The sequence below is a fragment of the Mustela nivalis genome (genome assembly GCF_964662115.1).
Source record: "Mustela nivalis genome assembly, chromosome: 17".
Lineage (NCBI taxonomy): Eukaryota > Metazoa > Chordata > Mammalia > Carnivora > Mustelidae > Mustela > Mustela nivalis.
The window spans coordinates 43,871,763-43,896,229 of NC_139036.1; the positions used below are offsets into that span (position 1 = coordinate 43,871,763).

Below are 24,467 nucleotides of genomic sequence, written 5' to 3' on the forward strand. Positions count from 1 at the left end.
TCTGCCTTCAGCTCAGATCATGATTCTAGGGTTCTGGGATTCAGCCCCACATTGGGCTCCCTACTCAGCAGGAAGCCTGCTTCTCCCTCTCTCACTCCCCCTGCCTATGTTCCCTCTCTTGCTGTGTCTCTGTCAAATATATAAATAAAATCTTAAATAAAATAAAAAATAAAAATAAATAAAATGCCATGTAAAGCCAGGCTTCCAAAACAAAGCCAGAGCCTCTGATCTCCGTCTGTCAAATAAATAAATAAAATCTTAAAAAAAAAAAAAAAAAAGGAATCATCAGCATGTACAGCCTAAACTTAAGGGGTTCGACATAAGAGCACGAGGGACCTTAAGGGGAGAAAAGGACGCAGTTTGGCCTCTGACCAGCTAACATTTACAGAGCACCTTCCGGTAGCAAGCATTTTAAAGATCTTTAGCCTTCCACACCAACAGTAGGGAACAGGTATGAGTTCCACGTTGACAGTGGGGAACCAAAGGCTCAGACTGGTGAAATGATTTACCCACAATCTCAAAGTGAGGAATGGGAGGGTGGGGATTCCAGCCCAATTAGTTATGCTTCCAAAGTCCTTGTTCTTTCTTCTTTACCTCACTGCCTTTTACACTGTCTTAACTCCACATCTTGAACTGCTTCAGGTTCCCCATCATTTCATAAACTAAAACTGAAGAGTCAAAAAAGTACTCTCTAGCAGAAACAGTTGGTACCCACAGTCTTCCATTCACACCTACAGACTAATGGGGAGGAAGTGATGGTGTGGATACATGACACAGACCTTCCTCCCAGGCTTCTATTTTCCATTAATCACATTCAATCCTTTAATGGCATCTCTTACGGTTTCTAGAGCTTACAAGGCCTCCCTTCTGCCTCCCTCTTTCACCTTTTCCAGAAGCTTACACTTCCATGCAGACTAAATTGAAGGCCTGGTACTTTAAATCTACAAGTACCAGGCAGATGAAAGTACCCTTCTCAGTCTTCTCGTTTTTCTTCCAAACAGCCCATAACAAATGGCCTCATGTATGTGTCCAGCTCTGTGTGCCCCTACCCCACTCACACACACCTCCCAACCCTGGATCCCCTTCTCAAATTATACACTTTGCACTGTATCTCTGGGTGAGCTGCATGGGGTAGAAGGAGACAGGGTAAAGAGCAGAAAGCAGAGAATCTAAAGGGAAAGATTACCAAACACCCCCCCCTTATGCCCCCACCCTCTGGGGTCTCTAAAGCACGTACAAACCTGAGACATGAGTGATGGTTAAAAAAATTTGGGTTTTATTGTTTTTGCTAAACAATACTAAAAAAAAAAATTTCATTTTGAAGGCAGGGCTTGAATTATTTAATTTTGATCCATTTATTTAATTAAAAAAAAAAAAGGAAGGGGAAAGAGATCATGGCCAAAAAGATAGTAGTTAACCCCCACCCCACCCCCAAAGCTCTAGCCAGTCACATGAGCATCACCCACTTCCCACTAGGTGCCTGATATTCAGCTGGTGGCACACTCGGCCCCACTGGACTGCCCTGAAGGCACAGGGGCACCGCGTGCCAGTTTTTGCGCTCAGCAGGTTAGTCAAACCAGACAAACTGGTGGGCTAAAGTCCAGAAGTTCTCTCCAGGTTTTCTGCCCATCGGCTGAGCACATACAAACTATCATAAGCTTGTAAAATTTAAGGGGGTGGGGAAGGGCATAAAAGCAGGAGGTTGGTGGGAGAAGAGAAACTACAGGTCACCCAAGCTTTCTCCTGGGCTAGTGGCTCTGGATACAGACTTCGAGAGACCGGGAGAGGTGGGCTCCAGGTTTCTTATGGAAGAAAATCATCCTTCGAGGAGGAGCTGAGACGTGCCATGCAAAAGTTTTCTTCCTGCAGAGGGCACAGGAGACAGGGCAGCGGACTCTCCCATCTAGGAGACAGGAGAGTGGTGAGGAAGTTCTTCTAGTACCATGAAGTAAGACAAAAGGCAGAGGGAGAATCCTGAGGTTCTGGCCCAATGTGAGACTGGTACACACACATGGTTAAAGACTAAAAAGCCATCAGGAACCCTCACAGCCGAATCCCACCTGCAAACACTGGCTCTAGAAAGTGCTGCAGAAGATTCTTGCTGTGAACCAAGTCAAGTTAGTTGCCTGGCTATAGGTGGTGGGGAGGGTAATACGTTTTTATTTTCGAAGGGATGAGGTGGGAAGAGCGGCCATGATCTAGTAAAAAGAGACCTGCAAGAAGCAGAAAATATTTAGAGAACATTTTAATATATATTTTCATATATATATTTAAAGTTAAGAAAAATAAAACTAATTCAAGCCATGCCCTGTGCAAAAAAAGGAAAAAAAAAAAAAAAAAAGAAAGAAAAAAAAAGACAAATTTAAAGTGAGACCTCTGTCTGCTGCTCTAGTCTCAACTTAAGTATCACAGTCAGCTTGTTACTTTTATTTTGGAAGAGAAGATGTAAAAGTTTCTTTCGATCACTCAGAAGGCAAGTGTAGCCACTTATAAAAACAGAATGGCAGGGACAGACTAGGAAAGTCAGAGGTGAAAGGGCAGAGCAGGAAAGGAATTTTCAAAAATAAAATTAACAAGGTGACTGTTCCAGAAGGGGGCTGTGAAAAGGACATGGTGGACCGAAGTCTGTTAGTCAAGTAATGATTCAACTTTTAAATTATTCTCTTGTTCTTTTTTGTTGGGTGTTTTGTTTGTTCAAGTCTAAGATTTGGAAATGCCGACCCTTTGTTAACAAGAGCCAACAGGAAATATAGGATCCCTTCCCTCCCCCGGCCTGCCTCCGCCGAAGCCACCACCATCGCCTCGTCGGCTGGATGCTGGAAGAGTCCTCCGTGTGTGCGGACTCAGGATGACAGGGCAGCCTCCTTCTGTGGTTGCTGGGCTTGTGAACGCTGCAGTATCTTTTGGCTTTCCACGTCTCTAAAATGTTTTTCAACCTGAAAGAGACCAGTTCAGCCTAGGTCAGAACAGGAGATAGGCACCAAGGCCTCCCAAACAGTTCATGCCAGGCCTCCACAGCCTGTCCTGGCTGTCCAGCTCAGGGACCATTCAGGCCCCTCCGCCCTCGCTATCTGCGGGCCTTCTTGGCCAGGGAGAGGTGGCGGCCTCTTTGTTTCAGCCGCATGTGCTGCACCTTCAGCTCAGACTGTCTAAAAGAAAGTGAACCGGTAAGCTCAAACGCAGTATGAAAAGAGATTATTTTGACCCCAACTCCCTCTCCCCTCTTCATGTAAGTGCAGAAAAGCTGACAGGGAATTCACAGTATTAGACTTTTTACACCCACAATGTTGGTCTCTTGATGCTCAGAGTGTTTTTACAAATGCTGCAACTCAGTCGAGACAGTCACATGACATATGCAGGGTCACAGACGCCAAAAGCAACTGATTGATACCAACCAGCCCATCCTGAGAAGAACCCAGCCTGGGATGAGAGGAACTGCTCAGGCACAGTCCCATGGAATGGTCTGGCTAATTCTGAAAAGCGACACTGCCAAGGACATGGGGCTGAGCGGTCACTTTATCACACTGCCCAGTGGGTTCCCTCCCCACACAAGTGGCCCAGGCACAGCAGCGAAGCACTGCAGCGCAGGGGACAGGGGACTAGGCAGGGCTGCTCTCGGGCTGGCATGTCAGAGCAGGCAGAGACTGCAGCACAAGGGCCTGCCCTGAGGCTGGAGGGGTGAAGGCCAAGGAATCATCATCTCTCTAAAGGTTCCCGGCTCCTTTACTTACTATTTTGCGTACATGGCTCAGTGCACTCCCCTCTTTGCCTTTACAGTTTTCCACTTGATATGGGGGTGTAATAACAACTTCTTCCATGACTACGATGTTTTTTTCTTGCCATTTACAGTCTTTAATGCTGGAAGGAGAAGAAAGCAGGTGAAAGTTGCCTCTTGGAGGCATCCCACACCTCCTGCCTGATGAATAAGTAACTCGAGAAAACTGACCCCAACTTCTCAGCTCAAGCTCACACAGTAACCAGAGGCCAGCAGCCCGTAGGGTGCCGTAGCCAAGAAAGCCCCTGGGCATCACTGGCTAGGAAAAGCAATGACATGATGCACATTCATTCCAAGGAGAGCCCAGAAGAATTACTCAGAAGCAATGGGGACCTAGAAAACCAGAGAAACCTTGGTGGCAGCCTCAGAAGTCTAATCCAAATTGAATTCAAATGAACAGCGAGGCTCAGGCCACTAGATTCAACTAAAGTAGCAGCCTAGGGCAGGGGCTGGCAACCTTTTTCTATAGAGTCAGACAGTAAGTATTTGAGGCTGTGAGCGCCATCCAATTTCTGTCATAACCACTGAATTCTGCTGCTGTGCCTACTACAAAAGCAGCCACAGATGATACATAAAGAAAGGAGTTGATCTGCCTGCAGTTTGCCAACCTTTGACCTAGGGGGAAATAGCACCTTTAGAAAGACGGGAAAAGAAATTCCCCCAACTTGCTATGATCTGCACACTGTCCCCTACCTCCCGAAACGGAAACCGCTCCTCAAACCAGCCCCTCTCAATTATCAGACAGCTGGGCACTTGCCAGACTGGGAAAACCCATTCCAGTTCACACTTGGGGAAACGCAGGGCAGCTGATATTCCTCAGAGTTCCCTCACATACCTGTAAATGTTCAGACACTCATACCACGGCCTCAGACAGCTCTGATGCCAGCTGCCATCTGTGCACCAGACCCAGGTGGTTAAATAGGGTAACAGAAGGCAGCAGGGGGGAGGGGGGAGTGTCAAATGTTTCAGTTTTTCAGCAGCTAGGGAAGCTAGTGGAGAGTCAAATGACTTCTGCTGTGACAAAATGTCTTTTAGGAGGTGGTAATAAGGTGGCCTTCTGCTTTCCCTAAACCCTATATACACCCCGATGTACAATTAATTAGAAAGAAACAGACACGTAACTCTCCCTTAGTAAAACTGCATCAGCTTCTGGAGAAAGTTACAAGATCAAAATAATAAAGAGAAAGAAGCAACGAGTTCTAAATTATTGAATACCAGTTCTGAAAGGGATCTTCAGGAAAATCCAATCCCAAACGAAGTTTTGCACTTGAAGGCACAAAGGCCAGGGAAGACAACCTGCCCGCGATTCCACCGTTCTCCTGGACGGGAAAACCCATGTCCCTGGACACCGAGGTGCTGCCGACACACTACCCAGCACCTCTGCTGACCTTCAGGAACACGACTACCACACAGCGCGGCCAGGCAGCATCGCCCCCGGGGACAAGGGACCCCTATGCTCCCCCGACTCACGTCTTGTGTATGGTCTGGAAGAGCTGCTGGCCCTCTAGGGAAACACCAGCGCTGATTGCATAGGCCTGGCTCAGCTTCTCCTCCTTCTCTGTCCGTGCTTTGCTGGCAAGCTAGGGTGGGGGAGAGGAAAGAGACTCAGAAAAGCATTCAACTTCATTCTTCCCAACAGTCAGGACCTGTTGAGGAAAGGAGGCTAGGAAAGACTGGTTTGGTAGCTTCAGTTTTCTCAGAGTCCAAAAGTGAAACAAAGCGCACCCCAAGATGCCTGAGTAGTTACCGCTACGGTGGCAAACATTCCTTCCATCCACTTACTGAGCGCCCACCAGGTACCCATGCGCTGTGCTAGGCTAGAGATACAGCACAGAGGCGGGGACTGGACAGAGACCACAAACAAAAACAGAGTAACTTCAGACGGTGCTAAAAGGAGCTAGGCAGAAAATAAAGCACAGCAATGTTACACAGTGGGACTGGGAACTGACAGTCGGAAAAAAAGGTAACGCACACATATCTATGAAAGGAGAAAATTAAGAATTTTTATCAGTCACTGCTAGAGTCTCAGGTTCAGAAATTAATGCCTATGACACCTTCAGAGACCAGAATTTTAGATTCTAAAGACGACCTTTCTGGTACCACTATCTGTGCTCACATGGGGAGCCAAAACTCAAGTAAACCTAACCCATGGATACTGTTGACCTTCAACTTAAAAGACCGATATCCTACTCTTTAGAATATGGAATGGTTTGCATTCTACTTTATGTTCATTCCTTATCTGCCCTCTAGTGGAATGCTCACAAACTGATCAAAAGAAATTCTAACAAACTCTAGTACAGTAGTTCCCCGCCCCTCCCCTCCTCTTATCCAGGGTCAACCTTGGTCTGGAAACAGCTGACGCTCCTCCTGGACATATCATCAGGTCAGGTCAACAATAACCTAATGCTACATCACAGTGCCTACATCATTCACCTCATTTCATCACATCACAGAGGCATCTTATCACCTCCCATCAGCACAAGGGTGAGTAAAAACAATACAATGAGGTATTTTGAGATAGAGAGAGAGACCATATTCACGTAACTGTTATTACAGCATATTGTTATACTTTTTCTGTTATTAATAATTATTGTTGTTAGTCTTTACTGTGACTAATTATAAGTTAAACCTTATCATAGTTATGTGTGTACAGGAAGGAAAAAAAAACAACTAATACATATAGGGCTCGGTATTATTCCCGGTTTCAGGCATCCTCCAGGGTCTTGGGACTACAAACCCTGCAGATAAGGGGAGACTACTGTAGTCTACTAAAATCTAGTAAATCCCTTCCAACAGGGGTGGGTTGCCCTGTCAACCCATACTGTCCCTCTAATACACTTCTAGCCCCCACCCTACTGTACTCGTTGCTAGAGACTCCAGAAGTACAAATTTGTTTCAGTGTAGAGCAAAACAAATGTGCTGGACAAGATGGTTAAAATGAAAGGCAGAAAATACATCTGAAAGTCAAACAAATGATTTGGAGATTTTTCAGGCCCACAAACATGAGCACGATGCTGCAGCTAGTACACTAAAGACATACAGACACACACATGAGAACAAACAGTTTGTCCCCAAATACCAGCTCCTTATAATAGAGAGTCACACCTCATACACATCCCCAAGTACCTGGATATTTGGAATTCCTAAACATTTCTATTCCATTTTAACAGTGACCCCTCAAACCATAGACCAAATACAGTTTGTTTATTTAGGCAAAGTATCTATTGTTAGCAAAATGAAGCACTTTATTAAGGTGTGGGTTTGACCATGAAGAAGAGAAAAGGAGACCTTTGGGTTATGGGGAGCACTGCCTCTGAGTTTCAAAAATCATCTGAGGGGTGAGGGGTGTGAACACAGAAGAGAGAGGTCATGCATGCTGTCATTTCAGTGTCCCCAGGGAAAAGAGGAAAGAAAGGCCAGAACTCTGCAGTGATCTGAAGCCTGAGCTCCCTTTTCACATAGTCCCCAGCACGTGGAGAGAGCCAAGTACAGCAGCACTAAATAAATAATCTTTCAAGCCTGGTCCTGCCATTCTGGCCCTACCAGGCTAGAACTCCACAGAGAAAGAAATGCACAGGGCTGACAGTATTCCCCAGAGCCTCAGCAATCCCAACTGCAGCAAGAAAGCTCTCGGTCTCTATAGAAAAAGAACCACTGATGGCCTATTTTAAGCAGCAAAAAGCAAAACTTAGTCACCCAGAAAACCCTGATAATAAGGAGTTTCCCTGAGTCTCACTTGCCAAACAACCCTGTACAAAACCTGAAGTCTTCAAGGAAAGAAGGGAAAACCAGGGGGCAACAGCGCTCCCCTGGATTAACCACACTCTCCCAGGGCTCCTATGGAGCGCAAGTGACCAGGCAGCTATTTACCTTACCCTGTGAACAGGCAGGAAGGTCTCACTTGCAGGTCTTTTTAAAAATGTTTATCCCACGCGCTTGGGTGGCTCAGTGGGTTAAGCCTCTGCCTTCGGCTCAGGTCATGGTCTCAGGGTCCTGGGATGGAGCCCACATCAGGCTCTCTGCTCAGCAGGGAGCCTGTTTCCCTTCCTCTCTCTCTCTGCCTGCCTCTCTGCCTACTTTTGATCTCTGTCTGTCAAATAAATAAATATAATCTTTAAAAAAAAAATGTTTATCCTTGGGGCGCCTGGGTAGCTCAGTGGGTTAAAGCCTCTGCCTTCAGCTCAGGTCATGATCCCAGGGTCCTGGGATCAAGCCCCACATCGGGCTCTCTGCTCAGCAGGGAGCCTGCTTCCTCCTCTCTCTGCCTGCCTCTCTGCTTACTTGTCATCTCTGTCAAATAAATAAATAAAATCTTAAAAAAAAAAAAAAAGTGTTTATCCCTGGAACGCCTGGGTGGCTCAGCATCTGTCTTCAGCTCAGGTCAGGATCTCAGGATCCTGGGATCAAGTCCCACATGAGGCTCCCTGTTCTGCAGGGAGCCTGCTTCCCTCCACCACCCGACGTAGGCCTCTCTGCCTACTTGTGATCTCTTTCTGTCAAATAAATAAATAAAATCTTTTAAAAAAACGTGGGTGCCTGGGTGGCTCTGCTGGTTAAGCAACTGCCTTTGGCTCGGGTCATGATCCTGGAGTCCCAGGATCTGAGTCTCGCGTTCCCTGCTTAGCGAGGAGTCTGCTTCTCCCTCTGACCCTTCCCCCTCTCTCTTTCTCTCTCAAATAAATAAAATCTTAAAAAAAAAAAAAACAAAGTTTATCCCTGAAAACCAAAATCATCTCCCTGTGTTGGATCAGACAAAGCTGCTTCTATAAAGCTTGTGTTGACTAGACAAGAGAGGATACCCCCAGCAAAATATCCTTGTCACCTACATAGCAAATTAAAAACTAACCTCACCCAAGAGAGGAAATGGCTCAGGAAACCAGGCACCTATGCTGAATGTTTAAGAACAGAACTGACAAATTTAGGCTAGAAGAAGGAAAAGGCTAGGAAAGGAGTCACTTTTGAATTCTTGCCAGAGGCAGAATAAAACGTATATAAATCTCAGCCAGAAGTGATTCCTTTGGACAGCCTGAGTAACAGCAACAGTTAGAAAACAAGGATTTCAAAATACGCTTCCAGCCCCCCAAAATACCAGGTGTATAATCTCCTCTAAAGGCTCTGAGAGCAAAGGAGAATAGACTAGATGATTCTCTATTTCAACTCATAGTGCAAACAGGTCCCAAATGCTAAATGATAAAGTGCCTTAGAGGGGTATCTGTGTGGCTCAACTCGTTAAGTGTCCGACTCCTGTTTCAGCTCTTGGTTTCAGCTCAGGTCGTGATCTGAGAATCGTGAGATCAATCCCTGCAGCAGGCTCCGCACTCAGTGCGAAGTCAGGTTGTCCCTCTCCCTGCCCTTCATCGCCCTTTCTTGCTCTCCAATAAATAAAATCTTTACCAAAAAAAAAAAAAAGAGCCTTAGAAAAATCAAAAATCAACAGAGGGGCGCCTGGGTGGCTCAGTGAGTTAAGCCTCTGCCTTCGGCTCAGTTCATGGTCTCAGTACCCTGGGATCAAGCCGCGATTTGGACTCTGCTCAGCAGGAAGCCTGCTTCCCCCTCTCTCTGCCTGCCTCTCTGCCTCTCTCTCTCTCTAATAAATAAATAAATCTTTTAAAAAAAAAGAAAGAAAAGTCAACAGAAATCAGAGTAAACTGACTGTATTTCAATTTGCCCCAATATTCTCAATTACTCTACTTGTACCTGCAATTGTGCTCTGGGGGATCTGGATGCAATGCAACCTTTGAAACCTCCTGCTGTCTGTTTATGAATTGTATTTTCATGGCAATCTGAAAAATGTTTTTATCTGATTCAGCTACATAGATCTTCTTTCACCTGGAACTTATACAAAGGGGTAAATTTCTCCCTCAGAGGAACCTAACAAACAGGAATAAGGATGGTTACCCTCACAAAAGGAATCCAGAAGTCTCTCAAAACTGGGGGTGAGATTATCTTGCTCTTTTTAGGCATGTTCCTGAAAATTCATGGAAACCGTAGATAAGACTCCTTTTGTAAAGCAAATGACTATCACTCTACCCTCAAGTTAGCAGTTACTTAGGTTTGAATCCCCCCACATCACTCATGCATATGTATAAATGGTCCAGTTACTCCAAGATAGTAAGTTTACAGTTACTGTCAAACCACTAGAGGGAACCAATAAAAGCTGCCCTCAGTAGAGGTGTAGGGTGTACCTTTTAAACCTGGGAAGATTGCACCTGGGTGGCTCAGTGGGTTTAAGCCTTTGCCTTTGGCGCAGGTCATGATCTCAAGTTCCTGGGATCGAGCCTCACATCCGGCTCCATGCTCATCAAGGAGCCTGTTTGCCCCCACCCCCCGACTGTCTGTCTGCCTACTTGTGATCTCTCTCTGTCAAATAAGTAAATAAAATCTTAATAAACAAACTTAGGAAGATAACCAGGATAGCAATTTTTAAAAATTCAATGACTACCACCATACTACATCTATTTTCAGTGAAGCATGCTAGCTGCTGGCCTCTCTTCCAATCAAAACTGAAGTACTGGGGCACCTGGGTGGCTCAGTGGGTTAAGCCGCTGCCTTCCGCTCAGGTCATGATCTCAGGGTCCTGGGATCAAATCCCACAGTGGGCTCTCTGCTCAGCAGTGAGCCTGCTTCCCTCTCTCTCTCTCTGCCTGCCTCTCTGCTACTTGTGATCTCTCTCTGTCAAATAAACAAAAATCTTAAAAAAAAAAAAAATGAAGTACTAACTGTTGAGAATCTCCAAGACTATTAAAGGTAGCACTTTACAAACTGAGTTCAGGCAAAGTGAGAAGCACAAACCTATGATTACTTATTACTAATGTGCATGTGGCTTCATTGAAATGACTGCACAAGACAACCTGTGCTTACCTGCCTCTCCTTTTATTTTGTATGAAACTCAGTGGAAACAACTATTCCTGGTCTACTAACCAGTGCTTCCTCCCGTGGCCGTTCTGGATATAGCAACTTGATGTGGGCAACAGAGAAAAGTATGTGAACTTGATACCAAAGCACATCAATATTAAAAGGCATCTAGTCATGCCTGCTGCGGAGTAACCCTTGAATGAGTGAACTAATGCACAAACCTCTCCTCCTACACTTAGTGACATGGAGAAAAGGAAGCAGCCACAACGACAAAATCTAAGCGATACGCACTTCATCCTGTTACTGAGTCACCAGCTGGGCCAGCTTAGCCCCACACACCCAGACTGGGAAAGCACAGGCGCTGTGGGGAACCCAGACGGGTTCCTACCGCAAGTATTTAACAGGCTGCGACAGCTGAGACAACAAGGGAAGCAGAGTCCAAAGAGGAACACACTGGATGTGACCTACTGACTCCAATGAGCCACTCTGAGTTTGTCTCATGTGTGCACGCGGGCCGTCCAGCCAGCTGCCCTCACACGGAGGCGAGGAAGCACTGCAGCTGCCACCGGGGACCTGCCGGCACTGGCTATCATGCCTGTGGAGGCGGACGGATGACAGACCATGGCGGCTGAGAACCGTGGCGGCCAAGAACCACCAGCATCCTAGGGCCTGCGCTTGCCTCTGCAGTCCCCATCCTGGGGTGCGCCCTCAGAAAGCCCTCCTTCCTAGCTAGCAACAAGCAGGCTCTCAAAAATATTTGTTCCAGCTTCCAATCAGTATCCCCAAGTCTTCCTGTTCCCTCGCTGAAAGCTCCTATCTGACAGTTTCAGTAAAATACTGTTCTTTACAACTTTGGATAGTTGGGAACTCCAAAAATAGAGTACCCCACTTGTCTTTGTATTTTAGAATATATAATAATGTATAAAAACACTGAATCAAATAGGAACTATAGAGCCTAAGAGGCTTGATAGTTAATATTAAAATTCTAAGAGCCAACCTGCTGAGTGAAAGCCTACTCCATCCTAGGCACCAAGCTACACACCTCACATGTATTAAAACATTTAATCTGCACAATGGGGCGCTGAGTGGCTCAGTAGGTTAAGCATCTGCCTTCGGCTCAGGTCATGATCTCGGGGTCCTGGGGTCAAGTCCCATGTTGGGCTTCCTGTGGGGAGTCTGCTTGTCTCTCTCCCCCTCCCCCTTCCCCCACCCCACTTGTGCTCACTCTCTAACAAATAAAATCGTAAAAAAAAAAAAAGATCTGTACAAGCCTACAGAATAGGGACTAAAATTCCTCCTACTTAATAGATGAAGAAACTTAGTGACTTGGCCAAGTTTACCAAGCCACAAGTGGGAATCTGAATTTCAACCCAGTCTGACTCCAGAGCTTACATTCTTTTTTTTTTTTTTTAAAGATTTTATTTATTTATTTGACAGGCAGAGATCACAAGTAGGCAGAAAGGCAGGCAGAGAGAGAGGGAGGAGGAAGCAGGCTCCCCGCTGAGCAGAGAGCACGACTCGAGGCTCAATCCCAGGACCCTGGGATCATGACCCGAGCTGAAGGCAGAGGCTTTAACCCACTGAGCCACCCAGACACCCCCAGAGCTTACTTACATTCTTAATCCTTTGCTACAAACAGCTTCACCTAAATAAGTCTAAATTATTGTTGAAAATATAAATTTGAATGCAAAAGAAAATACTTTCAGAAAGGAAAAACATTTTTTTTTCCAGAAAGGAAAAACTTTTAAAATTCAGCTGCCACCTTCTCTTTTTGTCAACGTATTCTGGCATTTCCACCAATGTCTCCAGTTCAGAACAAAGCTGTCTGCCTTCTAGAGAAGGACTGCTCTTACCTGAAAAGGGCCCCAGTCTCACCCTAAACGTCAAGAACATTATTTTTGTTTTGTTTTAAAGTTTCTTTTATTTATTTGACAGACAGATATCACTAGTAGGCTGAGAGCCAGGCCAGGGGGGTGGGGGAGAGCAGGCTCCCCGTCGAGCAGAGAGCCCTATGCGATGCGTGGCTTGATCCCAGGACCCTGGGATCATGACCTGAGCCGAAGGCAGAGGCTTTAACCTACTGAGACACCTAGGCGCCCCTTTATTTCTTTTGTTAAAGGTAAAGCATAAAACTGTTTTTCAGAAAACACATCTTGTGTGACAAAGAATTTCAGGCCAATAATTGTAAGTACTCCCTGGACCCTCATTTTCTATTTTTTTTTTTTTTTAATATTTATCTAGGGGCACCTGGGTGGGGGGAGTGGGGTTGAGTATTCTCTCCATCTGCCCCTCCCCTGGCTCATGCTACCACTTTGAAATAAATAAATCTTAAAAAAAAAAAAAAAAGAAAGAAAGTGGAGTACCTGGGTAGCTCAGGGGGTTGAGCCTCTGCCTTCGGCTCTGGTCATGATCTCAGGGTCCTGGGATCACACCCCACACCGGGCTCTCTGCTCAGCAGGGAGCCAGCTTCACCCCGTCTCTGCCTGCCTCTCTGCCTACTTGTGATCTTTATGTCAAATAAATAAATAAAATTTTTAAAAATAAAGTTACATTGAGTGCTTTGAGCTAAGATGAAAAACACCCTGCAAATCCAGAAGGCCATAGAGACGTGATACTTGTTAAACCATCATATTGCTATTGTACAGTATCGACCAGCCTCAAGTCACAGCCAGTCCACAAAGGCTAAGGTTTCCCTCTCCGGCTTAAAACGAAACCTAGTTTTAAGTCAGTGGTTTGTTAGCAACTTGTAATTATGTCACCAAACACAATTCATAACTCTAACAGAAAACTAAATTTCCAGGACACTAAATAATTTCCTACTCCAGAGACCCTGAAAGCAGTACTGCTGTGGAACCTCTAAGTGGCCCTTCCAGAGAGAAAACTGGCTGAGAAAGAAGCTAAAATCTGACCTCAACAATCTGAGAGTATCCACTCAAATTAGCCAACTCACACGTGGCTGTGAGGATTAAGGGAGACAGCCCAGGTGAAAGCCATAAGGGAGCTGTAAAGCACTGTATAAATATTAGCCGTTAACACTATTATTATAATATCATTATTGTTAGCACAGAGGTGGCTTGTGGGTCATTTCAGAAAAATCCATACAATCCAACCTTTTAGCCAATGAGCTCAGTGCTCTCTCCTTTTTGGTTTCTGTAAGAGCTGCTAGACAAGTTATAAGTCCTAAACAGAACATCTTAACATATTCCAAAATATAACTAGAATAGTAAGTTGGAAATGTCTTTAACTCTATGTGCCTAAATGGGGGCACTACCTATGGAATAAAGAGCTGGGGTGCCTCAATCATTAAGTGTCTGCCTTCAGCTCAGGTCATGATCCCAGGATCCTGGGATAGAGCCCCACCTTGAGCTCCCTGCTCAGCAGGAAGCCTGCTTCTCTCTCCCACTCCCCCTGCTTGTGTTCCCTCTCCCCCTGTGTCTCTGTCAAATAAATAAAATCTTTAAAAATAAAAATAAATAAATAAAGAGTTGATTTTGGGGTGCGTGGGTGGCTCAGGCAATTGAGTGTCCAACTCTTGATTTTGGCTCAGGTCAGGGTCTCAGGGTGGAAAGTGAGCCTATGTCAGGCTCCTCCATGGCAATGAAGTCTGCTTAAGATTCTCTCTCCCTCTCTCTGTCCCTCCCCTACACCTACCTTTCCTCCCCTCCTAGGGAGCACATGTGCTGCTCTCCTTCTTTTAAAAAAAAAAAAAAAAGTTGCTTCTATTCAATGGTACTGAAATTAGCCATGCCCTGTTGTTTCCTGGGCTCTGAAAAGAGAGAAAACAAGGTAAAATAGAAGAGCCATACCCCTTTACTACCTCAAAGAGAGATTCTGGCTCAAACTCTTGCCTACCACACACTAGCTGTGGGAACCTGAGCACGACGCACAACCTCTCCAGAGCTTCAGTCCATTCATCTGGGGCCCACCCTGAAGGGTTATTGTTGGAATTCAGCGAGCATGTACAGCACCTAACACCAATCCCAGCACGTAACAAGTCCATTCCCTCCCTCTGAGAACTAATAACCTCCAGGTTAGCTTCCCGACAGAAGAGCAAAAGCTTCTAAACTGTAGATGGACAAACTGAGCACCTTCCAAATTAGCTTGACTCCATTTAAGTTCCTTCCTTTTATAATTTACTCTTCAAGACCCTACTCCACTATTACAACAGAAAAGCCTTCCCTAAAATGTTTACCACTCTGCGCCAAGGGTTGGCAAACCAGAGCCTCTGGGCCAAATTCAGCCAACCACCTGTTTTAGTTATGCCATATTGGAAAGACCACACCCACCTGTTTCTGTATCATCTATGGCTGCTTTTGCTACAAAGACAAAGGGGAGTAGTTGTGACAGAGAATGGATATCCCACAAACCTAAAATATTTACTATCTGGCCCTTCACAGAGAAAGTTCGCTGGCCCCTGTTCTATGCGCCCACAACACCTTGCTCACACCTCTCGTAACACGGACCCCGCCGTACTGTCAGCAGCAGCTAAATGCTGCTCTCCCTCGCCACCACCAACACACATGGGATTCTTGAGGGCAAAAGGCAGTCTTAATCATCTTAACATTCCCAGTGCCTGGAAGGGAAGGGGAATGAGAGGAAAAGAGGATAAAAGGAAAAGAAACCTCAACTATCAGAATTTCAAAGAACAGTTCGCAGTTTCAATAAGTGACTAACACATGGTCACACAATTTAGCTGCTGGAAGAACTCAGCTCTTCAAACTCCCCACATTCGACCACACACACAGTTGGCTTTTGACACAGTGTGCAGATCCTTTCATTTTCCACTTCAGGTACAATTTGCTGAACTCTCCAGGGTAGTTTCTGATATTTACCTAAGTTAGTCTCAAAATTCCAGGGCTAGAACTTGACTGCATCACCCTTTTCTCCACAAGCCTGTTCTGCAGCTGTAAGACCAAAGAGTTAGGATGCCCTTAACCGCAGAAGCGATACCCCCACTGACCCAGCAGTACAGCCCTCAGTTTAAACCACCTCCACGTCAGAGTGCAGAGGTGGCTTCAGTCACACACAGGTGGTGCACTCTGCCAATAACTCGGGCCTAGCAACTGTCCCCACATCCCACGATGTCAAGAAAGCCCCCTTTACAACTAAACCCTTAACAACCTAATGAAGGCTCACAGGACTGGCTGCCATGCACTATAGCTAACTGAGCCACAAGTCCCAGCCCAGAGTACTGCATCCCCCGCTATGGCTCTGTCATTTGGACGCTGAAGTTTGAATGCCACTGAATGTGACACGCTTCAGAAGGCCAGTGATTGTTTAGACAGGCTTCCTGCTGAACCGCGGACCCCAAGGCAGAGTTTGAACTCAAGACACTGAGATCAAGACCTAAGCCAAGGGGCACCTGGGTGGCTCAGTTGCTTAAGCGTCTGCCTTTGACTCAGGTCATGAACCCAGGGTGCTGGGATCAAGCCCTTTGTCAGGCTTCCCACTCAGCGGGAGTCTGCTTGAGATTCTCTCTCCCTCTCCTTCTGCCCACCCCATGTGCTCTCCCTCTTTCTAAAATAAATAAATAAATCTAAATTAAAATAAAATAAAATGGCAATCACTCGACCTTGCTAACTTCATCTGATACCACTCACTATTTAACACGTCCTGTCACACAGCAGTAATGGGCTCTTCCTTTTCACCCCCAACCTAAACCATGATGCTTTCATAAGGAAACAGCTGTGTCTGCTCACAGCCACAGGCAAAACACTGGTGGACTCTAACCTGGTACTGGGGCCTTGACATTACACTCTAATCAAGTGAGCCAATAGGTTATATACAGCTTCTAAAAGCTAGAAAAATTTTTATCTGACAAAAAAGACTTGCTTTCTCTAGAAACATAATTGTTTCCATCGGTGCTAACTCCATATCTCCACATATTAGGGTCACGATATGGTCAAGGGCCCACCTGACAAGACAGATCCACGAACAAAGGCAGCAGCTAATAACCACTCCAGAAGTGTACTTGTACTTGGGAATTAACCCTCAAATCACTGGAAAGTCTATGGCTATGCTAAACCTTACCTTATTTTTTTTTTTTAATTTTATTTATTTATTTGACAGAGAGAGACAGAGCAAGAGAAGGAACACAAGAAGGGGGAGTGGGAGAGGGAGAAGCAGGCTTCCTGACAAGCAGGGAGCCCGATGCGGGGCTCGACCAGGGATCATGACCTGAACTAAAGGCAGATGCTTAACGACTGAGCCACCCAGGTGCCCCTAACCTAAACCTTAGCTTTGAAATCGGGAGAACTCAAAACAAAGAGTAAGCCAGCTCTTCCCTGAATACGACAACTACCTAAAGGTAAACAATTTTTTTTTTTAAAGTGAACTCTGTGACTCTTTTGTTTTCTCAGCCGTTCCAGAACTACCCCCCTGCTACCGCACCCAATCTCCAAATACCCTTTTTTATCCAAAGGCACCCAACTCCTTCTTCATTACCAGGGGCTAATGATAAGCTTTTTGAATCTCTTCTTCCTGGGTGCATCTGGTAACTCAATGCTTGTTAGCAAGATCTAAAGAGGTAATAAATGGATAAAAGAGGCTGACAAATTAGTCAGTGGTTTGGTAAGGGAGGTGGATGCCTTATCTGCGGATTTCAATTTCTATGCTTTGTCAGTTTTCCTGCCTCCCCCCACAACTCACAAATATCTCTTCAAGAAAGTCTTCTCCGACTCAGCAAAGTGAGAAGATGACTTACATCTCATTCAATGCACTGGATGCATTTATCTTAATAAATACATACACTTGCCTTGGCTATGTCCATGAGTTCTTTCCTAAGGGTCTCAGAGGTTGAAAGCACAGCCTCCTAGGTTCTGTGACTACTCACTCTAAACTCCAGTACCCAGCCAAGTGTTAACTACACCACCTGGTAACACTGCTCTCGAAGTTCAAGTTAATTCTGGTCACCAAGAAGAGATCTCTTAAAAATATTTAACTCTGTTACATATTAATGGCATTCAATACAATTTTGATTTTCCCCAATCTTGGGTTGGCAAGTTCGGATAACTGAACAAATGTCGATCCAAAGCCAGGAAAGACTGACAGAGTAATAGCATTCATGTTCTTGGCTGCCTTCCCTTAGTCACAATGCCCCCCCATCCTCCCATCGTGCCCCTATGCCTATTCAAGGAACATCAGTTGGCTACAAATAGCTAAGCAGAAGAACAGAACTAATGCCTGCCAATTCTAATCAATTGATCTAATCCCCGCAGCAACTCTGTGAGATAGGTTCAAACATTATCCCATTTTTACAGTCAGGAAATTCATGCTTAGTACAGTTAAGAGGCAGAGAAGTAACTTTAAAGACTTACCTGCTTGGTTCCTGCTTTTTCTACTAGACCACAATGCTCCTGACCACACACACAGGTTTCTCTACGTAGAAACATTACTAACATGGGACTTGGCAGTCAAAACACATCAGACCTGAGTTCAAATTCCAGCTCTGTTACTTAGTAGGTGGATGATCTTGAGCTAGTGACTCGTTCTCTCTGAGCCTCAGTTTACTCTCTTATGAGATGCTGATGGTACCCATACCATAAGAACTGTTAGAATTAAATGAGATGTCTACCAGTTGCTAGCTTAGAGTGGCACATAGAAACATTAGTTTCCATGCTACCAGCCACATAACCCAGAACAAGTCACTTAAACTAATAAGCCTGTCTTCTCATCTGTTAAATGAAAAGAATACACTCTAAAGATCACACAGTGTGACTGAGATAATGGAATGAGAGGTGTCCAAGTTCTTTGCAAGTTGTGGTCCCCAGCAGAGCTTACCACAGCGCGTTGCACAAAATAGATTTCAGGAAATGTTTTATAATGCTACACAAGAGCAACCTTGTTAATGTTGACATGTCCCAAATCGTCTCCTGAGAACACTACTAACCCACGGGTAATCTCCATCCCCAGAGAGCAAGAAGCAGAGTCAGTTCAAAGGAACTTGTTCAGAAACATCATACTTCATCCTGCCACGTGGACACTACAGTTCTTCTTGTCCTAAAGAAACATTAAACCTGGGGCGCCTGGGTGGCTCAGTGGGTTAAGCCGCTGCCTTCGCCTCAGGTCATGATCTCAGGGTCCTGGGATCAAGTCCCGCATCGGGTTCTCTGCTCAGCAGGGAGCCTGCTTCTCTCTCTCTCTGCCTGCCTCTCTGCCTACTTATGATCTCTGTCAAATAAATAAATAAATAAAAATCTTAAAAAAAAAAAAAAAAGAAACATTAAACCTTCCCCATGACAGAATAAACTAATAAGCCACAGGGTGAGTAATCTGAACCTCACTTATGACTGGCTTTGATGTGCTTTTGTACTTCTATTGAAATGCTTCTGTCTTAGAGTCAGGAAATTCAGAACACTTTAACAGGGTACCACGGTACTATGGAGAAGATCAAATGATACCTGTGACTTCCACCTTCAACAACCCTACTGTCTCTCACATCCCACATCTGTGGACAGACACAGGACTTCTTAGCCAGCAGTGAACTGTCAATGGAAAGCAAAACAGACTCATCTCTAAAAACTGCTAGTTCGTACCTTCTCTAGTTGGACTGGAATTAAGTATTTTCTTTAGAAGTCCTTCTCCCCCCCCCCAAAAAAGTCCTTCTCTTCCATTTCCTGCTGGGTCAGAGTAAACAAATATCCAATTTATATCAATGGGATTGATTAAACGGAGCTCTTACTAGATCAGCAACATGAGCCAACATGTGATGGTATCTTCCTACTGGAAGTGGAGCACATAAGTGGTGTTTCCTAAGACTGTGAGAGCAACAGCTTCCTTCCAGGGATCTCTGAACACTTTAGTTCCCTCCTAACATGCTTAAACAACTCTCCATCTTAAAAAATCCCCAAGTCCATGTTCTTCAATGGGATGAACTTCTCAGGTCATTCAAGCAATATGCAAACAACTGCCCAGATTTAAGTTTTCGGTAATAGTACAGCAGGCTCTTCTAAGTCTAATTGAATCCAGGGAATCACAAAGCCTCCTCAAACGATAGTTTCAAGGGAAAGCCAATATAGCTGACTCCTCAACACGTCTGGGAAGGGAAGAGTGAATAAATGAAGTCCAAAGATAGCCCTCCAACCTAATTTTAGTTTTTAGTTTCTGACTCCTCTTCCCAGCAAACCTTTTTCAAGACCTGGGAAGCATGCCACAAAATAAGAAAAGTAAGAACTTCTGATCTTCCCTAACCTATTGATTCCTGCTGCTTTCTTGAAAGAGTGGGTAAACAACTAGTTTACAACAATACTAATAATCTAAAACTGACCAGCACAAAGCAAAACCCTAAAGACAAACTCCATAACCGAGAACTATTTATATTTGAGGTCAAGCATAAGAAAATTACCTCTTAACAGTCCCCCCATAATACTTCAAGCCCTCTAAATGGGGGCACATACTGGTCCCAAGAACAGAAACTTAGTCCTTTACATTTGAGAAAATCATCCCCCTTCCAGATAATCTTTCCTCTAATACTCACTAAACATCCAGTTATTTAGTAACAAACTTCTCATACCTTATAGACACCAAAAGTAACTACTTTCTCTTCAATATACTAGGAATAAACAACTTCACCTGAATCTTTCAAATCTCTTCAGTCAAAAAAAAAAGACAACCACTCAAGGAGCTCCTACATTCTAGTAGGAGGTACCTAAGGCAGGATTTTAAAAAATCTATAGATTTCTAAGAATGGGACATTCTATATGCAACAGCCTTTAACATGAAACCCAAGACCCTCCCAAATCTGTCTTCAGCCATAACTAAAAAAACAAGTGGCATTTCCCTGGAATCTGAAAAAAAGGGAGCTCCAGATCACAGGTAACTATATTCCACCAGCCTCAGTTACCCTCTATTGTTTCAGCTGCCTGAGTGTTTCCTTGCTTTGCTGAATTGTAGCCAACATACCACATTCCCGAGAGAGAAGCAAGAGAATATACGTTATTACAAGACTCCTCCAGAGGGAAAAACTTCCACCACACTAACTCAAGAGACTTAAGGAAAGGCAGCTGCTACTAAAATCGAATGTCTAATAAGGTTTAATATTCATTCAAAAATATTAAGCACTTATTCTGTGCAAGGCTCTGTATATTCAGCCATATACAAAACAGGGATGGTTCCCAAGCTCTGAACAAAGTTTGGTGAGATAGAAAAGCAAAGAAACAATACACAATTATATTTATAAAAAGGCTACAAATAGGGTTATCTTAAATTTCAATTTGCCCAGGACACACTGGTCTATACTTGCCCCACTGTACCAGCGTAAAACAAAAGCACTAACGCTTTACTCTCAAAAATGTCCCAAGTTGGACTATAAATGCTGCCACCTTAACTCTAAACGATAAAGTACTGTAAGAGAGAATAATGGGAGCAAATTACTTTAGCCTGGGTGATCAGAGAAGACTTCTTGGAAGAGGTGCTGAAGGATGCGGCTCCAAATTCCGGAAGAAAGAGTGTTCCAAGTACAGGACAGCAAAGACTACAGGGCATGGGGGTTGTATTATTACTAATGTTATTATACATGAACTTTCACTCATAGAACTGGAGAGTCAAAGTGATTTGGGGGTTCCCACATCATCAACATATCCATCCAAGATTAAAATATCCTAAGCCTCTAATTCTGTCAGACCTCAAAATACAAACATAAAGACAAAAATGAAGCTCTAACGCAGTAGTTTTCAAATTTTTGTAGGTCATGAATCAGAGATCTGCAAAGTACTCCCTATGTTCACCAAAATCACATATATTCATGTGTGCACAATTTCAGGAGGTTCACAGGCCACACCCCTACCCAACCCCACCAACACCAGAAGTTCACACATGGACTCCAGGTTTAAAAAAAAAAAAGTCCTCTTTCACAAAGGACAAAAGCAAACTCTCAACTTTCTCTATTTGGGCATTAAAAGGTTTCTTAAGTCTTCTGAGGATACCCAGGAATAAAGAGAACACCTAAACTGACAGGTCTTTCAAAAAGGTTTCGGAACAATTTTAAGTCAATGAAAAAAGGAAAAACAATGGACAATGTATGTATGACCAAAAGTCAATGAATCTCAAATCTCCCCACCATTCTGGAGAGCCAGAACTGCCCTCAAGTCCTTACCTTACTAACATTGAGTGAAGCTAGGGGAGGAGGGGTTTCTGTTCGGTCATTAATTATTTCCACTTCTGAAACATACTGTAAGTTTATGAGCAAGATGTCTGCATGGTTGGGCTTTCCACTGGAAGAGGGACATTCTGGTGAGAAAATAAAGTTAAGGAAAACAGGGGCAAACCGAGCACTGACACATCCCAAAAGGGGCATGGAAAACACAATTCACACAAGGCTGGTGTAACAGGTGTGCCATGAGCAAGAGGGGGGAGCCTTGCAAGAATCACAGCTCTCCTCAGGGAATCTCTGCCGGCCACCTTCTGCCCACTCAAAACCCAGAACCCAAAGATCTCAAGCTTTTCAAAGCCAAATACCATCCAAAATTGGAAACCTCAGAAAAGGTTTCTGTCACCTCTCTGGTTGGAGGGAGAGATAATGCAGTGTTAATGCCGTATATATAGTTTGTCTAGGACCTAAGGAACCACACAGGAGAGGCAGTACTTTCTGTTCTTGGTATAATACTCCTTTCATCTATATACTGCTCTTTTCACTTTTTTAGATTTCAGATTTCCCATTCTGCAGAGGAGAAAACTACAGCACTTGGAAAGGAGGCTCACTCAAGGTGAACCCAGCTAAATAAATCATTCATTTATATATATATATATTCATTCATTCATTCATTCATTCACTCACCTGCCCTCCAACTATTTATCAAGAGCATATTATATGCCAATTAAAAGTAAAGGAATTCCTCATGCCAAAACCCTTCCAATTAAACCACTATCATAAAAGGTCTGTTTGGTCCAGATCTGAGTTTTTATTAAAAAAAAAAAAAAAAAAGGCATGGCTGTTGCTGTAGTTTCAGAGGATGTCCTCCTAGGCTACAAATCTACAACTAAGTGATTAAATAATTTAAAATACTTGCCACTCAAATGCAGCACTCGGTAGGGAAACTTCCTTTTGAAAGATGCCATAAAAGATTACTCTTCCAAAAAAAAAAAAAATCCAAATAAACCCACCTGTGGCTCAGAAAGGGGAAGGGGTGGCATATTTATTACAATCAGGAAGTACTATAATTCCAAGATTGAGTTTCCTGGAGTAATTCAGAAATCATTTCCACCCCAAAGAAGCAGGCCTTCTTTTCCATTCTGTTTAACACCGCCACTTCCAAAACAGGAGGCAACTACTATGGAAAAGTCAGGACTCCATGTGCTGGGCTGAGGAGGAGAAGATAACTTACTCTTTCACCTGTAGCCCACACAACCCTACGGGAGCCCCTAAAAAACGTGGTCTTCTGTCTGGACCAGGTTTCCTATGCAAACATTCTCAAAACAGCAATTTTCAAATGACTGAGAAAGCTAATTCAATACTCTCCGCCCCCAATAGCACCATGCACACTCACCAGCAAAACAAGCCCCTATCCCCATTTCAGATACAAACTCTGTCCTGCACTTATTCTCCCCCAAAGCAAGCAAGGCCCATTTGGTCACCACCCCACCGCCCTTCCTTGGACCAAATCCCACCAGAAGACACCCCTTCTTAAACTATACCCTTGAGCTACTAGCAGTTCCTTAATCTGCACACCCCCTCCCCACATGATTCTACCCGCCCCCCTTCCATCCGGGCTCCAATCCACCAGCCCCCTCCCACGACCACCCTCTCTCCGGATCACCGTGTCCCCTCTCACAGCGTTCCCCCGAAAAGGCATCCTCGTGTCAAGCCCCCTTCCACCCACTGACCCTCGCTCGGGGCCCAGCTCCCACAAGGGGTGGGAGACAGGGTCCCCAAAGCGGACCGAGGGACACGCGAAGAGGGGGAGGGGAGCTCAGGCCCGTGCGCATGCGCTCCGGGCGCCGCGGTAGCCGGTCGCCCCTAGGCCCGGAGAGGGCCCCAGCCGCCGCCGTCGTCCCCCACCCCCCCACCACCGCACATACACGCCGGCCCGGCCTCGGGCTCCGCGCAGCGAAGGATACTTAAAGCCAGCATTTTGGACTGGTAGTCGAAGGCTACCACCTCGCCCTGCAGCCGCTGCTCCTGGCACGTCCGGCACGACACCTGGCTCCCAACGCTGAAGTACTCGCCCGGAGGAGCCGCCATCTTGGGAGAGCAGCCGCGGCCGGCGGCGGCGGCGGCAGCAGCGGGCGAAAGCCGGGCCCCCAGTGAGCGCCGCGACGCGACGCGACGCACGAGGCGCACTGACGTCACACGCTAGGGCGTGGCCTCGCGCTGGGTGGGGCGGGAGCCTAGGTGGAAAAGGGAAGAAGAGGAAATAAAGGGCAATCTGAGTTAGTGTGTTGGTAAAGTCTTTGCAGAGTCATTTTCAGAAGTTAAAGATAAATGACCTACGTGGGATGAAAAAGGGAAGGAGGAGGGAGCTGCTGTTTACGTATGTGCGCACCTTGACACAAGGGTTTAATGAATGAATTCTATATTTTATATATGAGGAATGTGAGGCCCAGAGGACTTAAGGAAACTTGCCCAAAATTACTATACCCAGTTATAAAGTGGTAGTGGAAAGAACATTGCTTATAGAATTAGCTAAACTGGGATCGGAATCCCAGGTCTGCCACTCGCTAAGTTCTATGAATTTGAGCAAATTACTAAACCTGATCCTGAATCTATTTCTTCCCTCTTACTACTTACTGAAAATCCAATAATCTTTTGGGATAAGAAACACCACCTTCATTTTACAGAGGAAGAAACCAAAGTCTTAGACTGAACTTGGCTGGTGTCACACAGTCAGAAAGGATTTGGTCT

General features: G+C 45.0%; 1 protein-coding gene and 1 long non-coding RNA gene across 2 annotated transcripts; both read right to left on the reverse strand.

Annotated features, from left to right (window-relative positions):
• Positions 1-1,253: 1,253 nt before the first annotated feature.
• LSM12 (LSM12 homolog) lies at positions 1,254-23,909 on the reverse strand. Its single transcript, XM_082706310.1, has 5 exons — positions 23,684-23,909; positions 21,723-21,856; positions 5,246-5,355; positions 3,732-3,858; positions 1,254-2,936 (listed from the first exon to the last, which is right to left on the reverse strand). The coding sequence occupies exons 1-5, from the start codon at positions 23,805-23,807 to the stop codon at positions 2,844-2,846; spliced, it is 588 nt and encodes a 195-aa protein (XP_082562436.1). The 5' UTR covers positions 23,808-23,909; the 3' UTR covers positions 1,254-2,843.
• LOC309851287 lies at positions 5,357-7,841 on the reverse strand. Its single transcript, XR_014304714.1, has 2 exons — positions 6,074-7,841; positions 5,357-5,672 (listed from the first exon to the last, which is right to left on the reverse strand). It is a non-coding gene; the product is annotated as an uncharacterized lncRNA (long non-coding RNA).
• Positions 23,910-24,467: the final 558 nt, after the last annotated feature.